Raw genomic sequence first — 17,221 nt, 5'->3', positions numbered from 1 at the left:
CGGATTAAAATTCATAGACACAGGGCCTATTCTTTTAAGAAATAAGCAAAACTCTGTGTGACATGACTTGCAGATTTTATCATGAATTCTTCCCAGTAGTAGATAAGGTCCCTTGAAGAATTCAGCAGATATAGTAGTTGTGAAGTCAGAAACGGGAGGTGGACTAAGATGCCAAGAAAGGTGGAAATGTATACTGTGCTACGTTAACGTGCAAGCAGAACTGGGCAGGACAGAGACCAGAGCCTAGAGTCACGTAAAATAGGTGAGTTAGAGGAGGTGTTACCAGAAGAATTGGAGGTTAATGGTGGAACATGCCTCTGTAGAGATGCCTTACAGGGATGATACTATGAGCCTGGTAGCCAACAGACTTTGTTTACGTAAGTGACATTAAAAAAAAATCATAGTGAAGTTATTTATGTATCTTGTTCAACTACATGAATTTTCATTGAGTTTCAACTCTGCTACTAACTGGCTTAGCTATGAGAACTTGAACCAGGAGTAGTATTTATTGGTGTTGCAGTTTTTTAAGCCAAAACATCGAGAGGGTTGGACTAGATGGCTTGTATACATGTAACACTGTACCGATCTGAATTATTATCAACATTTCTAATTGGACTAACAATTACTTTGTAGGTAATGCAGAGATAAACTTCAAGTTGAATTGTTACAACACCTGTATTAATGACGTTTGAATTAATGACGGGTTTTCCTTTCCTGTACATATTGCTTAGTAGTTTCTAGAGACCCAGTGTTTTGTAACCAAAGTGGGAGAATGTCAAATTTAATCAAGAAAACAAAATATTTATTAAGTAAACAATAAGGAACTCTGGGAGAGTGTGACCTGAAGGTCCCAAAGAACTCTATCCCTGATGATCTGGTTATTATTTGATTTATGTCAAATAATAACTGCCCTTGTTTTGACCTAAGAGAGGATTGTCTGGGAAGTTTGTCTCTGAGATAGAGCTGAAGCGTTGCTCTGCAGAGTGTCTGGAGCCTAAGTGTATGCAGAGTGCCCCCCTCTCCGCTCCTTGATAAATAGGGAAAAGGTCCAATTTGCTCCAGCTGGAAAGTTGAAGTCCTTGTTAAATCTATCTATACTCGTTCTGCGAGGAAAAGGACAATCTCTAGTAATATCATTTAACTGTGAGTATTTTGTCTTCTTTCAAAACACAAAATTTTATAATTTTATGCTGTCTAAATTAAATATGAATATTAATTTTGTTGGCAATTTAAACTATTATTAAACTGGAAGGTGTTAAGGGTATTTTTGGAACCCTTTAGTTTCCATCATCATTAATTTAATTTTTGCAAAGCAAATAAGCCAATGTTGTTGCTATGATAGTCAAACTATAAAAAGCATTTGCTCCTTAAAAACAAGAAACTTAAGTAGCTTATACAGTGGTTTGGTTTTCCCCTGAAGAATGACAAGGCAATTTTGAACCGTAGCTGGGCTTCAGGTGACATTCGATGTAATAATGTAAGTTGATTCACAGTGGTATTTACTCTCATATTTAAAAATGAAATGTGTTTTTAATCAAGAACTTATTCTTAAAACACATTTTATTTTTTAAAGCAATAGGTTATATGTAAATTGAAGGCAACTTGAAATATATTCTGATAGGGGTATATTCAGGGAATTACACCTCTGTTCAAAATGCTATGATATTTATAAACATTCTTCCAGATTATGGAAGTAGACACAAACTGTATTTCCACATCTCTGAAGTATACATTAAATTCATAGCCATGAATTTTCTAAACATTTAGTCTGTTTTCTCTTTCTTAAGCTGTAAAAATTACTTGACATGATATTAACTAAATATGTTTTTTCATTTAAAACTATATATGGAATTGTAGGATTCCATTTATATGAAATGTCTAGAATAGGTAAATACATAGACACAGAAAGTGGATTGGTGGTTGCTAAGGATTGGGGGGGGAGAAGAGAATGAGGAGAGACTGTTTATGGGTATAGGATTTCATTTTGCAGTAATAAAAATGCTCTGCAATTAGATGGTGGTGATAGTTGCACACTCTGAGTATTCTAAAAACCACGAATTGTACATTTTAAAAGGGCGAATTTTATATTATGTAAATTGCATCTCAAAAAAGCTTCATGATAAAACTATATGTGAAGACTTCACAGTGTAAAATCCTCCAAGTATTCGAAGGTTAAAGGACAGATCCTTGTAAAGGAATCCAGAAGCCTTAATTTGTGCTGTTATTCAAATATATTCTTTTCATTTTCTTTGGTTCCAATAAGCTCAGAGAATTTTGGATCAAAGAAATTCTGCTCTGAAAAACCTTTTTATAATTGTGTATCATACAGCACTATCATTCCTTTTTTTCTAGTAGAGGCTACTCTGAAGAGTAAAATGTTTTTCTTATGAAGCTATCTACTTTTCAGTGATAACAGTTTTATGCAATGCATTATTCATGATTCAAGTGACCTATTGCAAGAGTGAAAATGTAAAAACCGTGCCTTTAACATGTCACTGTAGTTCTCCGGAGTCAATATGTTTTTCCTGTTAAAAGTTCTAGCTACGTGAAGATTTCCTACACATGATTTAGGGTTAAGGCAGAGGAGATGCAAATTCATTTCTGCAATTAAGCATCTTTTCAGGTAAATAGCTATTATAATCTGTGGAAAGCACAATTTTTTAATAAAGTTATATTTGTTCTAGAAAGAAAATACAGACTTTGCCCATGCCAAATTGATCCTCTTGATAAAAGCTTCTCTCTTAACTAAGTTATTTTTGTTTTTAAGTAAATATTTACTAGGAAAGATAACAAAACAGAATCACGCCAGGCCTATTGTAACTTTTAACAGGATAGGAAGTCTTTGATTACATACCTTTCTCTATGTTGTTAATAATTTACTTAAGTGATCTTAAACTAATTGTACGAACACTGTATTTCTGAAAGCTTTTATTTACTATGTATACATATTAAAATAATTCTATTAAACATCTAAAAGGCTGAAGAAAATTAGTGAAAAATTTTATGTAGAAAATAATACAACATTACTGTGAGCATTTAGAGAGATGAATATTTCATATTTTAAGAAGCATATTTTTAATCAAAGGCTTATTTATGTATGTTTCATGTATGCCCGGGAATATAACTAGTCCATAAACTGATAAAAACAGGTTTACTTTAGATAATATTTTTGGGTGTTTATTTACCAGCATTGGAAGGACTGGGTTTTAGAACATCATTGTTTGTGATTTGAACCCTGATAGTGGCATTACTACAGGATACTTATGTGTGTCTTTGTCAGGATACTACCAGTTTTGTTTTAATGTGCTACCTCTGGTTTGTTCTATATTATTTCTCAAACTCTCCCTCAGCAAAGTCTGTATCTAAGTAGTACCAAATACTTTTAAATTATCAGACTTCTTCAGATATTCAATATTGTATGAAGCCTCATGGCAAATGCAGCAATTTTAAAAGGAGGGTGAATAACAACTTCAAGTTTTCACATTCATTTATAATTTTATGAAATTGAGTTGAGACTCCAAAGAGAAGTATGGAAAGAACTGAACAGGATCATTGCTAAAAGGGACCACACAAATTAAATGGATGGCATTCAGAATTGTTTTTTCCATGGAGGGCCAATTGACCTGTTGCAATATAGGAAACACAGAAGTGTATGCTGACTGATCATACTGATTTTAGTCCTGACTTTTCAAGGAAGGAAAACTTCATATCAAAGTTGCACTTATTTGGGGGCACTGCTTTTGCTTCATCTCTTCCATCCAATGCTCCTTCTACTGACTGCTATGCTGTCAGAAGACTGGAGATTCAAACGCTTTTAAAGGAGCATACATTCTATTAGATGATAAAGGGGACACATTTCAGAGATATTACTATTTGAACCGTCTTTGTGGACATAGAAACCTTAGCCACGAACTCGTCACATGGGTAATAAATCCAAGTGAAAGATTTTTCAATATAAGCTCAGAGACTGTCTCAGAAGTTGGTCACATAAATTTTCTGGCATGATTTAAAACCCCAATTTCTCCTTTTTTGGTTCTTTTTGAAGGTGAAAACAGTCTTTATCTTCTAATAGAGAAGATAAAGCTGTAAGATACGATGGACTCTAGGGTGAACTTTATTTTCTTCCAATAATTTTCAGTCTCTTAAACTGTGATTTCCTGTTTAAGTTTATTTAAATTTTTGGAGTTCCTTTCTAGGAAATAACAAAAATAAAGACTTTTTTTTCCCATTAAAGGATAGCCTTAGATTTTGAATAATTTTTCTTATAACAGCTTATGATTTTTAGGCTTTACTATTAAAAATAAAACACTTTCTCCAGTAATCCATAAACTTTCTTTAATAAATAAAAAAATAAAATTTTAGTTAAGCAGAACCAAAATTAATGTTTTAATGTTTAGCATATCATAGGACTATGAAAAATATTTATAGAGGACTTAGAAGATAAACACAAGTGCTATGAAAGGCATTTTTTTCTTACTCTTTAATTTCCTTAGTGAAAAAGTCTCATTTTTCTTCCTAGTTCATCTAAATTTAGAACAGTGAAATCTTGAAACTATTAGAATAGAGATTATGAGAATCAGTTATTAAGACAAGAAGTGTGCTGGATTTTACATACATTAATTAAACTCTCCCAATAATTTTGCCAGGAGGGTTTTATTATTTTTCTTCTACAAATGAGGAAACTAAGGTTTAGGGAGGTTTAATAAATGACCCATAAGTAAGTGGTGAAAGCAGTGTATGAAGCCTGACACCAAAGCTTGGTACACTTTCAAAAGCCACATAAAAAGAAAAAAAAGCCACACTGATTATTACCAAGGTTTAATGAGTTATTTGTAAAGAGCTGAGCAATAAGAAATTGGCAAAATTAGGGATGCCTGGGTGGCTCAGTCAGTTAAATGTCTGACTTTGGCTCGGTTCATGATCTCACGTTTCATGGGTTCAAGCCCCACTTCGGGCTCTTCGCTGACAGCTCAGAGCCTGGAGCCTGCTTTGGATTCTGTGTCTCACTATCTCTCTGCCCTTCCCCTGTTCATGATCTCTCTCTCTCTCTCTCTCTCTCTCTCTCTCGCTCTTTCAAAAATGAACATTAAAAATTTAAAAAAAATATGTATAAAGAAATTGGCAGAATTAATAATTTGGTGTTTAGAAATTGAAAACTCACTATTTTTCCAATTAAAGTATAAATATAGATGTCTAATTTTAGTATAAATTCTGCTAACTCCTCTTTTCCAAAAATAGTACTGTACTTTTATAAAGTCATGCTGAGTTGATAATCATGCTTTCAGATAGTCTACAAAAGTTTTATTTCCTTCAGGCTCTATTTCAGCATTCACTGATGAGTAAGTGAGAATTGGACCAGAGAATGGCAAATACTTACGTTACTACATCTGATGGGTACTGTCTTGCTGAACCAGTGGAGTACTATGGTATGTAGACAAATACAGTATAATAGTTAATAAAACATTTTTGTGTGTGTGTGTGTAATATTGGTTAATAATAGGGTTTTTTTAAAAAAGAAATAAACAAGTAAACCAAAGACTTTAAATTATTCTTAACAAGAGGAATTAAAATAAAAAACTTAATAAAAAATTATTCCCTCTACGAGAATATAATTTAAAAAATCAGTAATATGAAAATATTGTAAGCCAGAATCAATTGTAAAAGGGAAAAGCCCAGCGTGCTTGGGTAACTCAGTCGGTTGAGCATCAGACTCTTGATTTTGGCTCAGGTTATGATCTCACAGTTCATGGGATGGAGCCCTGAGTTGGGTTTTGCGCTGATAGCTAGGAGCCTGCTTGGGATTCTCTCTCCCTTGCTCTGACCCTCCTCCATGTGCCTGCGGGAGTACACTCTCTCTCTCAAAATAAATAAACTTAAAAAAAAAAAAGGAGGGAAAATCAAGATAGTACAAAATTGTATTTAATTTTTAAAATGTGAATTAACATGCACATTAGAAGTTGTTTTAGGAGTTAGTTGTAGCTAGTTCACATGCAATTTAGTAAATGTAGCTCAGAGTGCTATTCAATATACTTGAAATTTTAATCTTGATATAAGATTTTTATCAAAGGGAAAGAAATAGAAACAGAATGCAGGATATGACAGGAATTTTCTCCAAAAAGAGTAAGGCTATAATATAAATTTATTTTAGGGGCAGTTTTCTTGTTAGGGGTAAGGTTAGGGTTGAGATTTCAACTCGGATTGCCATGACAATGGAACATCAGCCAGTATTCTACAGTCTTTTGACACTCAGTCAAGAAGGGCCTTCTTCTTTTAAAAAAAAGTTACATTGTTTTTACTGATAACCTTTCTTTTCATATCAGGTGGTCATTAGTATTTACTCAACACTTAGCATTAGACTGAATGCTCTAAGATTGCAAGTGACTTATGTGAGTTAGTTAATGAAAATTATAATGTTTACTGATCTTGGTAGAATTTTGAGGTTAATCACCTGGTGATTCAGCATCAGGAAAAGTACAAATATTGCTAGTTACAGACATAGGGCACTCAGTACTCCTGGATCCATTTGGAGCCAATTTTCTGGATTTAGATTTAACAATTTTGCTGAAAGTGAAAAGTAAGTTGGTGTTTGGGAGCTTCTGATAATTATAATAGTGATATTCATTAAGCATTATTTTGTATTTTATGTTTTATATTTGCTTTTGCATACCATATTTTATTTATCCTTGCAGTAACCCTTTGAGGTAGGTGAACTTACCACACATAATTGCTAGTTAGAACTGTTAGTCAACAAAACACAAAAGAAACTAGTAATTTAAATCAGGCCTATGAATTGCAAAGGAGAGTGTTAAGGTATATTAAATGGGGAGTTCAAGTAAATAATATTTTTTAAATTAATTTATTTATTTTGAGAGAGAGAGAGAAAGCACGAGTCAGGGAGGGGCAGAGAGAGAGGGAGAGAGAGAGAATCCCAAGCAGGCTCCATGCTGTCAGCACAAAGCCCAACTCGGGACTTGAACTCATGAACTGAACTCATGAACTGTGAAATCATGACCTGAGCTGAAGTTGGACACTTAACTGACTAAGCCAGCTAGGAGCCCCAGAAAAAAAAATTTTCTTTGCTTGAAATAACCAGGTAACTGGTAAAATTGTATTTCAGTTTGGTATTTTGGGGAGGTGCTAATTTATGAATTCATCTCTTTGTTGGCCTGACTGCATTGCAAACGGTTGTATCCACAATAAGGGAAATGCATACGGTGGGGAAAACCTTCTTTCATTCCAAACTTTGGGAAATACGCATTTGTATTTAAGACGGAGGCTGGGGTTGGTATGCAGGCCATTAGCAACGACTGCCCTTTCTCCCAGCTCCTGGGCAACCTCTGCATACCACTGGGACGGCAGCACTTACGATGCATTGCAATACAGTTTACTGCCTGCTCCTCATGCTGGACAGCAAGTCCCTGGGATGTAGTGGACATGTTGAACTGTTTGTTGAGCATAAAACTCTTTGACCTTTGAAAACAATTATGAAATTTTGACTTTTTACCATTTGTTCTTTGTTTATGCTAAAAACACCTAGATATTCTGCCAGAGCAAATCAGTTATCAGCTGTATGACACTGATTTTCAAGAATCGCCTTTTTGCCAGTATTCTACCGCCCAGTTTCCAACAGCTCTACAGTCCCAATCTTTACAAAGTCATTTCAACACTTACAGCTTGGATCCACAGTTCAGCGGTGGAGAATGTGGACTTGTTTCCTGTGAATTAAATAAACCCACTTATGTGGTTGACCATGATGTTGAAGACGGATACTCTGGAATAAAAAGGTCCAGACTAACTCATTCTTCTATGCGAATTAAGAGACAGGAAGACCTCTGTGTAGTTTGTGGTGATAAAGCATCAGGATATCATTATAATGCACTTACTTGTGAAGGTTGCAAAGGTAAGGATAAAGTTAAAACGAAACTGAAGTCCTAGTGTTCACTGAAGAGACATGAAATTTTAGGCCTGTAAGAATAGCCTTACTTTTTAAAGTGTGAAAAAGAAAACCAGGGAGACCCATTGATGTATTTAAAGGTGATCCATCTGTGGCATAAAAGACATGAAAGTGGAATGTAATAAAGTTTTGATTTAGTTTTCATTTTTGATGAAAACTTTTACATTTAAATACAAACTTCAATATTTATATAATAGCAGGAGGTTTCTGTGTTCCTAGATGAATCTGATATTGGAATGGAAAATGATTTTTAAAACCATCTGAATGGTAACTAATACATCTTCTCATGCGGCTGGTATAATTCATGCATTAGAAAGGAATTTGAAATTAAATGACTTCTATGAGTCTATTTTAATTCTTTTGGAATGCTTTTTTGAAAACAAATGGGAAGTTTGCAAGCAAAGATCATTATTGACAATGAAATTTTCAAAAAGTGAAACAGCCCTTGATGAAATTTCGAGGTATTAAAACACTTCTGCACTATTTTTATTTACAAATGCAATGTTGAGACAGACCTGGAAATGCTTAGGCCAATGCAGCACTAGGTAAACATATCTATTAGAAGTTCACGGTGAAGACTTACTGTCAGAATCTCACAGCATACCCCTCACAAAGAATAGCCAAATAAAGACTGTGGGAAATGAAGTACCAGCTTTGTGAATAGAATAGCTGGGCATGTATTTGCTTACTCTTAAAATGCAGGGCCTTGCTGTTAAAACTAGGTGGAGGATGAGGCATAGTTCTTGAAGACTTCAGCTGACCTTTCTGCTCCCTTTGTTGAATCTAAGTCATGAAACTCTCACTCTCAAGTGTGGCTACAGAAAAAAGGTATGGCAGGCCTCTGAGAGAGGCATTGACATGGCTTATCAACTTTACTGCTTGGAATGGATTAAGAAGGTAGCAGGGGTGACTACAGAGAAATGGGAAATAAAAGAGGAAATGGGAAGGGGGACTGCTATGCGTGGATTTAGGAAATGAAAGAGCAAATATAGATACCTCCACCAACACACACACACACACACACACACACACACACACACATAACACCGCTGACTCAATGTCTCAGGCCAAATAACTTAAAAATATTTTCTCACCTGTGGGGGTGCTAAAAAAGGAAGGACAGGGAACTAAGTTTCGAAGGATATCTCTTCCTTTATGGGTTGAGGTGGAAATGTGAGGAGAGCAGAAAAGAGGTTTCACCTGAGCACATATTATTTCAAAGGCAGCTAGAGAGATGCTTCATGGAATCTTGATAGTCTGCAGAACATAGTTATAAAAATGCTTTAGATGATATAGTATAACCATGGTAAAATAGATAAAAGAAAATCTTAATGTGTTGGAGCTATTTAGTTTAATTTTCGGATGTGATTATTGAAAGGAATACCCTTGGAATAGAATATTATCAATCACGAGGGAATATAAATGTATATCAAACCAAACCTTATTGATAGAAAAACACACTTTATTGAAATAATTTTATTTTGATCATTTTACTAGGAAGGTATATTAATAAAAAACAACTAAAAATACCTAGTCGTAAATTTTAAAAGTAGTTTTTCTTGTCATTAGGTTTTTTTCGACGTAGCATCACCAAAAATGCAGTATATCATTGCAAGAATGGTGGCCACTGTGAAATGGACATGTACATGCGTAGGAAATGTCAAGAGTGCAGACTAAAAAAGTGTAAGGCAGTAGGAATGTTGGCAGAATGTAAGTATTATTGTGGATTTGGGGGGCTCTTTTTTTTGAGGGGGATTTTAGTTTTTCTTATCTTGCTGACAACTTAATGCATTCCTCAGATTGTCATTTTGAATTGTAACATACTTGTCTAGATTTAAGCTATTTCTCTAGCAACTGATAAATTAGGATGACCAGTAACCAATCTAGGTAATTATTTCCATAAACCCCATTCTATACTATATTGCTCTAATTTTTCCAGTAATCATATGTTCTTAACTGGAAATCCTTGTACTGCCATATTACTTAACCTAAAGTTATATAATGTATCTGTAAAGAGCAGAATTTTAAATTGGTAGTTCCCCTTCTTTGGTCTGGTATCGTTACAAGCCTACATGATAACATGATAGGGAAGTAGAGCCTACTAACAACCCATAGGTGTCAAAACCCAACTCAACAGGCAGAAGAGTACCTAAGCTGTTTGGGTTCCTTGTATGTTCACTGAGTTTTTAGCTGAAACTTACATGATGTCATTTAATCCTCAGAGTAGCACTAAGATTTTGGCATTATTTCCTCAATTTCTCCTATTTCCCAGGGCTCAAAATCTCATGGTGATTTCAAAATTTCATTTTTCTTAGTAAGGTACTATTAATGTTTTCTTATGTCTAATCTTGCACAAACTCTTATCATCTTGCACTTATACTATTATATTAATTTTATGGCTATTTTTTCATTTTCTGTTTTTTAGTTCAATCTACCTTCAACTGCTATAATATTCTTCAATTTTTATTAAGTTACATTCTTGTTCAATAAATACCGATGCAGTATCCTGTTTATTTTATACAGCTTATTATAATAAAATCCAAACTCTTCAAAGTTTTTGAGCAAAAGGATTCCTATTTAAGATTCTAGGGTTGGAGAAGATCTTAAGGTTATCCTGTCCAGCCTGAATCCTTTACTTTATCCCTGTCTTGAGACTGCTCGGGCTGCCATAACAAAATACCATTTTCTTGTCTTGTTAGGAAAAAATTGACTTAGCTCATTTGAAAAATCACAAAATATTCTCTTGACCTTATATAAAAATCAAAGAAAAAAGCTCATGGATAAGGTAGTTAGTTCAACTGCTATACCAATTGATATTTTATGTTACTTCCGAGATCTAATTAATGTGTATATTTCCCTGACATAAAAAGGTCTAAACTTATAGTTTGGAGACGCAAAATTAATTTTTAATTTATGTCTAGGCTATGTATTTTTTTTGATGTTTATTTATTTTTTGAGACACAGTGTGAGTGGGGGAGGGGCAGAGAGAGAGGGAGATGCAGAATCCGAAGCAGGCTCCAGGCTCTGAGCTGTCAGCACAAAGCCTGATTGATGCGTGGCTTGAATTCACGGGCCATGAGATCATGACCTGAGCCGAAGTTGGAAGCTCAACCGACTGAGCCACCCAGGTGCCTGTAGGCTAACTATGTATTTTTAAGTAGAAGGCAGTGATGGAAGGAAAAGGAGAAAGTAATGTAGTAAATTTAATTGCTGCTTGCCATAAAAGAAAGATTCTTTGTGAAAAGACAAGTCTATGATTATATATGTATCCAGTATAAGACAATTTTCATCAAATCCTAGAATGTTATTTGCCATACCTAAAACATTTTATATGAATTTTGTAATATCACAGGTTTGCTCACAGAAATCCAATGCAAATCAAAGAGACTTCGAAAGAATTTTAAGCAGAAGAATAGTTTTTCCTCTAGCATCAAAGTAGAAGAGGAAGTAGACAACAAGCTTGTATCATCCACCACTAGATCTGGAAAAGTGGCAAGACTCTTCTTATAAAATTTCTTGTTTCTTTAATGATGACATGATGTCTTGTTTAATAAGAATTCATTATAGTTCTCCTCCCTCCCCCGTGTTTTCTTACAGATTAAGGAGAGCATGGAACTAAGTCACGAGGAACGTCAGCTCATTAAGGACATTGTGGCTGCTCATCAAAAATACACAAGTCCTTTAGAGGAAACAAAGATGTTTGTATGTGTTCATTATTGGCAGGAAATAATTTATAACTAATTATGTTAGAAAATAAGAGTGTCAATGTGAAAGTTAAAAATTTAAACTTGTAATTTAAAAGTTAAACATTTTAATTTACTTAAAAGAAAAAAATCTATTAACCTTATTTCTTTTTGCTGGCTAGCTCCAGAAGTATGCAAATCCTGAGCTGAGCTTTTTGCAACTCTCGGAGAGTATGGTCCTACACCTACAGGGGTTAGTGGATTTTACCAAGGGACTCCCAGGTAATCACTTCACCTTTGGAAAAAAAATTACTTTAACACTTTTTTTTTAATTAAAAAAAAATTTTTTTTAATGCTTTATTTTTTTGAGACAGAGAGAGACAGAGCATGAGCAGGGGAGGGGCAGAGAGGGGGAGACACAGAATCTGAAGCAGGGTCCAGGCTCTGAACTGGCAGCATAGAGCCCGACGTGGGGCCTGAACTCATGGATCCGAGATCATGACCTGAGCTGAAGTCGGATGCTTAACCGACTGAGCCACCCAGGCGCCCCAACACTTTTTTTTTTAAGTTTCCTATTTTAAAGGAAGGGGACCATTTAGGAAAACAAAAACCTCTATTTTTCCAGCAAAGCTGGTGGAAATGGTTCATTTTGTCTGCTTTAAACAATCAGGTAGTTGAAAGTATAAATATTTTAAAATATTCAAATGACTTCAAGGACTTAGGAACAAGAGAAATAATATGACTGTATCTTTTAACTTTAGATAAAACATGAAACAAACAAAATTGCTGGTACAGTATGAAAAAATCAAGGTACAGTTGGCCAAAACTTACCTATCTACATATACAGATAACTCACTGTAGAAATAAATTCTTTGAGGCTAAACTATGTTTGATTTGCTCTTGCCATATGAAAGTATTATTATCTAGTTCTGATGAAAGTGCTCCAAAATATTATCATGTGGAATCAAGAATTTTATTTAGATTTGAAGTTACAAATTGTGATTATTCTAAGGAAACATTTAGGATTTATATTATAACTAAATGGATGGTTAAAAATACTAAATCTTATACCTGAAAATTATCTTTTCATTATTGATTTCAAACAATTATGTGATCTTTTGTTAAAGGATTTGAAAATTTGACAACTGAGGACCAGACTGCATTACGTAAAGGATCAAAAACTGAAGTGATGTTTCTTCACGGGGCCCAACTTTACAGCCTGAAAGAATGTCTTTCGTCAGCTTCTGAAAGTAAAAAAGTCCGGCCAACATAACCTTACTGTTAACAGTTAACTATTAAATACAGCAACAAATTATACAACATTGAGTTATTTTTCTTATTATATTTTTGTTTTACTAGTTAGTGTAGTAATAAGAATTTCGTAACAGCTTTTCTAATTCATTGGTCTAGCTTTTGCTTTTCTTTTAAAGTAAACCATTTTGATTATATGGCATCATAAGAAAAATCTTTTTGGAAGGTTTTCTACACAAAATTTATATAAAATCTAAACTATTAATCTCACTTCCTGTTTCAGTAATAAAAATTATAAATCTACCATTTGTTGGGAGTGTTTCCTAACAGATTAGAGAGAATGGATTTACTATCTGTGTAAAGTTTTTTTCAAAAATCAGACTTTATGTTTTCCCCTGTTACTAGGTACTATGAGAATATCAGATCATTCAGATCACTCACTGAATTGTCACAATCAGAGTGTTAATGGAAGTGTTATTTATTCTATGGAAACCTTTTGCAACGAAGACTGTCCTCCTACTACACTGACTGGTAATATTACATATCATACAAAATATAATGGGTGGAAAAAATTGGTCAGATATAATGTTTTATTATTCTGCTTTAATAAAAAATGATAATGACAATATGTTTGATTCTGCACTATGTTCTGATGAAAATACATTTGATATTAATCTTTTTAGGTATTGCTGAAGAATTTATTAACACATTGTTTTACTTCTACAGAAGAATGAGTGAGCTTAATATTACTAATACTGAATATGCTCTGCTTGCAGCAACAACTGTGTTTTTTTCAGGTAAAAACCATTCAAAAGTAAAAATTTGGATTAAGTTTGGCAATCAAATCATGATGTCTGTGGTTATTACATTATTCACTGATGCCAAATGTAACAATTTTGTTTCATCAAAATCTCTTTCTCCTTGAGAGAATTCTCTTTAGCTTACAAACATGCTATAATTTCTTGCATCTCAAAAAATGCCTTCTTGACCTATAATCCCCTTTCAGCTGTTCTCCCATTTCTCTGTTCTACTTTACAGAAAAAAAAAAAAACTTTTTGAGTTGTCTGTGCTCCTGCCTTTATTTCTCTCAACTCATTTACTCATGAACCCACTGCAGTCAGATTTTGTCCCCTTCTTTCCATTCTGCCATAACTTGTCAAGATCTTTAGTAATCTGGCATTGCTGATTCCAGTGGTCAATTCTTAGTCCTTATTGTACTTGACCCATCATCAACTTCATCTGACAGAGCAGATCATTCCTTCTTTCTTGGAACACTTTCATCACTTGGCTTCTGTTGGTCACTCCCTCCCTCTTGAAAAAAAAATTTTTTTCCCCACTTAATTTCCAGGACATCACACTCTCTTGATTTTCCTCCTCAATGACTGCTCTTTCCATCTCCTTTGTTGACTCCTCCTCATCTTTCACACTGATAAATGCTAAGAGTGTTCTAAGGCTCAGTTCTTTTCTCTTTCATACTCACTTCCTCTGAAATTTCATCCTATCTCATGGCTTTGAACACCATCTACATGTTAACAACTTTCAAATTTTTTTATCTGAGAGAGAGAGAGAGAGAGAGAGAGAGAGCGTGCGTGTGTGCGCGGGAGAGTGAGTGGGGGAGGGGCAGAGGGAGTGAGAACTTAGGCAGTCTCCTTGCTGAGCCTGAGCTGAGCATGGAGCCTGATGTGTGGGGCTCAATCCCATGACCCTGGGATCACAACCTGAGCCAAAATCAAAAGTTGGATGCTCAACTGACTAAGCCACCCAGGCGACCCAGCCAATTCCCAAATTTATATACCAACTTGGACTAACTCCTAACTCCACTAAATAGCCTACTCAAGATTTCAACCTGCAGTAAGGCATATCAAATTTAACCTATCCCAGGATGAACTCCTGATCTCTCCCCGATCCTCCTATATTCTTCCTCCATCTTTACTAAATGGCATCTCCATCCTTCAAGTTGCACAAACCAAAAACCCATATCAAAAAGGCAACATCTCCTGTTGGCTCTAGCCTCAGAATATATCCAGAACTCAACCATGTCTTACTGTTCTGTTCCTGCCACCCTAATTCAAACTAGTGTCCTTTTTTGCTTTCCTGTTTCTGCCCTTTCCTCCCTAGGGTCTAGTCTCTATATAGAGACCAGAGTTATTCTTTTAAAACATAGGCCAGATCATTTCACTTCTCTGCTCATAACCCTTTCATGGTTTCCTATTCTACATAGCTTAAAGCCCAGTTTTTTCCATTATTGCCTACTACTATTCCTTTTGCTTACACCACCACAGCCACATTTTTTTTTCCACATTACTTTTGATACATTTTGTTACTTGAAAATGTCAAGCAGTCTCCTGCCACAGGTTGTACTGTACTTGACAAATATCCTTGGAAAGCTATTTCCCCAGAAGAGCTATATGCCTCCCTCCTTCATCTTGGATCTCTGCTTAAATGTCATCCTATCTCTGATTATCCTTTTAAAAATAGCTAGTGTGCCTCCCCCCCTAAATTCTTATCCCTTTCTCTGTTTATTTGTCTCTGTAACACATATCATTGTCATATTATATTTTTATTTAAAATGTGTATATGTCTCTTTTCTCATCCACTCCTCCCAAACTCAGGATATAAGCTTAATGAGGGCAGGAAATTGTGTCTGTTTATGTTCACTGCTGTATCTCTACCAAAATGCCTGGATAAATAACTGTTGCCTAAGCATTAAGAAATTCTTGGTTGGTTCTTATTTTTATAACTAGGTACTTAAGAAGCTTAACCTTTTGGGGCGCCTGGGTGGCTCAGTCGGTTAAGCGTCCAACTTTGGCTCAGGTCATGATCTCACAGTTCGTGAGTTCGAGCCCCGTGTCGGGCTCTGTGCTGACAGCTCAGAGCCTGGAGCCTGCTTCAGATTCTGTGTCTCCCTCTCTCTCTGCCCCTCCCCTGCTCATGCTCTGTCTCTCTCTCTCTCAAAAATAAAGAAAAACATTAAAAAAAATAAATAAATAAAAGAAGCTTCACCTTTTACTTGTTGTTGACCCGGAGGAAATTAATCTTTTTAAGTTTCAAGTAAGCTTGAAACTTGCTTTTATATTCTTACAACCACTTACTGACCTTTCTCTTCCTATTTGACTTCTCTACATCTTAAGAAGCTTGTCCAAAAAAACAGCGGTAATAATAGAATTTACCTCATAGTGTACTCTGAAGACTAAATAAGACATTGCATGAAATAAATTACTTAGTGTAATATCTGGCATATATTAAGGGTTCAGTAAATATTTGCTATTTTTATTATTTACAAACTGTATTGTTTTCAATGAATTTGCTATCTTTTACCACTTTCCAGTATTCATTAAGATGTATATGATGATGTTTTTCAGATCGTCCATGCCTTAAAAATAAGCAATATGTGGAAAATTTACAAGAACCAGTTTTACAGATTTTATACAAATATTCAAAAATTTATCATCCAGAAGACCTACAGCATTTTGCTCGTCTCATAGGGAGGCTCACAGAACTGAGGACACTGAATCACAACTACTCAGAAATACTTAGCACTTGGAAAGCAAAGGACCCCAAATTGGCTAGTTTACTCTCAGAGAAATGGAATTTGTATTCACATTGCTGAAATTTTAGAATGTGGCTGTGGTTTGTCTTAAAACTTTCAAAATCTAGATTGTTTATCATTATAGGATGACTGCTTTGAAAAACATAAACAGGATTGCTAGGTTACCAATGTATCAGCATAAAATGGGACATTATCAGTGCTCATCAAATTTTGTGGAATATAGGACCACCACTAGAGGGACATCCAGGATTCTTTTCCAGATTTGACTCAAAAGAAGCAAGGATTATTGTTTGCATGGTTCCTTCTAAAGGGAAAAATGCTAAATAGAGTTCTTTCCTGAAGATGCTCTACTTTTTCCCTTTAGTAGAAAACTGAACGAAAATATGTAGATTACTTATAGACATGAGAAAGGGTATCTAGTGGAAACAATTGTAATCAGAATAAAGGCAGTTTGTGAACCTCATTAATTAGGCCAGATTGATGGATAAAGAACTAACATTTTAAACTTATTCCTGTTATGGCATTTTATGAATTATTAAAGAGGAACAAAACTTTGTTCAACTCTTACCTTTTCTTAATGTTTTTTAAAAAGAAATCTTTTATAAGTCTAAATTTAAAAAAATTACGATGGTAAAATATTGAAAAAAGTTAAAGTGAAAAATCATTAAAATGGTTTTTAAAAATTTTTTTTTAACGTTTATTCATTTTTTGAGAGACAGAGCGTGGGGTGGGGAGGGGCAGAGAGAGAAGGGGAGACACAGAATCCGAAGCAGGCTCCAGGCT

The 17,221-nt window shown here is 34.7% G+C and overlaps 1 protein-coding gene across 1 annotated transcript; it reads left to right on the top strand.

Annotated features, from left to right (window-relative positions):
• Nucleotides 1-5,164: 5,164 nt before the first annotated feature.
• On the top strand, nucleotides 5,165-17,055 carry LOC125912214 (bile acid receptor-like). The gene is made up of 10 exons (XM_049616507.1): nucleotides 5,165-5,426; nucleotides 7,538-7,900; nucleotides 9,524-9,664; nucleotides 11,307-11,446; nucleotides 11,552-11,656; nucleotides 11,820-11,919; nucleotides 12,765-12,887; nucleotides 13,294-13,419; nucleotides 13,572-13,685; nucleotides 16,251-17,055. Exons 1-10 carry the CDS (start codon nucleotides 5,363-5,365, stop codon nucleotides 16,496-16,498), a joined length of 1,524 nt encoding a protein of 507 aa, XP_049472464.1. The 5' UTR covers nucleotides 5,165-5,362; the 3' UTR covers nucleotides 16,499-17,055.
• Nucleotides 17,056-17,221: the final 166 nt, after the last annotated feature.

Source organism: Panthera uncia (assembly GCF_023721935.1).
Source record: "Panthera uncia isolate 11264 chromosome C1 unlocalized genomic scaffold, Puncia_PCG_1.0 HiC_scaffold_4, whole genome shotgun sequence".
NCBI lineage: Eukaryota > Metazoa > Chordata > Mammalia > Carnivora > Felidae > Panthera > Panthera uncia.
Note: the sequence above shows the minus strand (reverse complement) of the source record. Positions and strands in the feature narration are given on the sequence as shown.

Excerpts from the sequence above, each read along its gene's own strand:
- LOC125912214 (XM_049616507.1), top strand. The coding sequence starts at position 5,363 with ATGGCAAATACTTACGTTACTACATCTGATGGGTACTGTCTTGCTGAA. Across the intron at positions 11,447-11,551 it reads CCACTAGATCTGGAAAAGTG|ATTAAGGAGAGCATGGAACT; the intron begins GCAAGACTCTTC and ends GTTTTCTTACAG. Across the intron at positions 12,888-13,293 it reads TCTTTCGTCAGCTTCTGAAA|GTACTATGAGAATATCAGAT; the intron begins GTAAAAAAGTCC and ends CCCTGTTACTAG.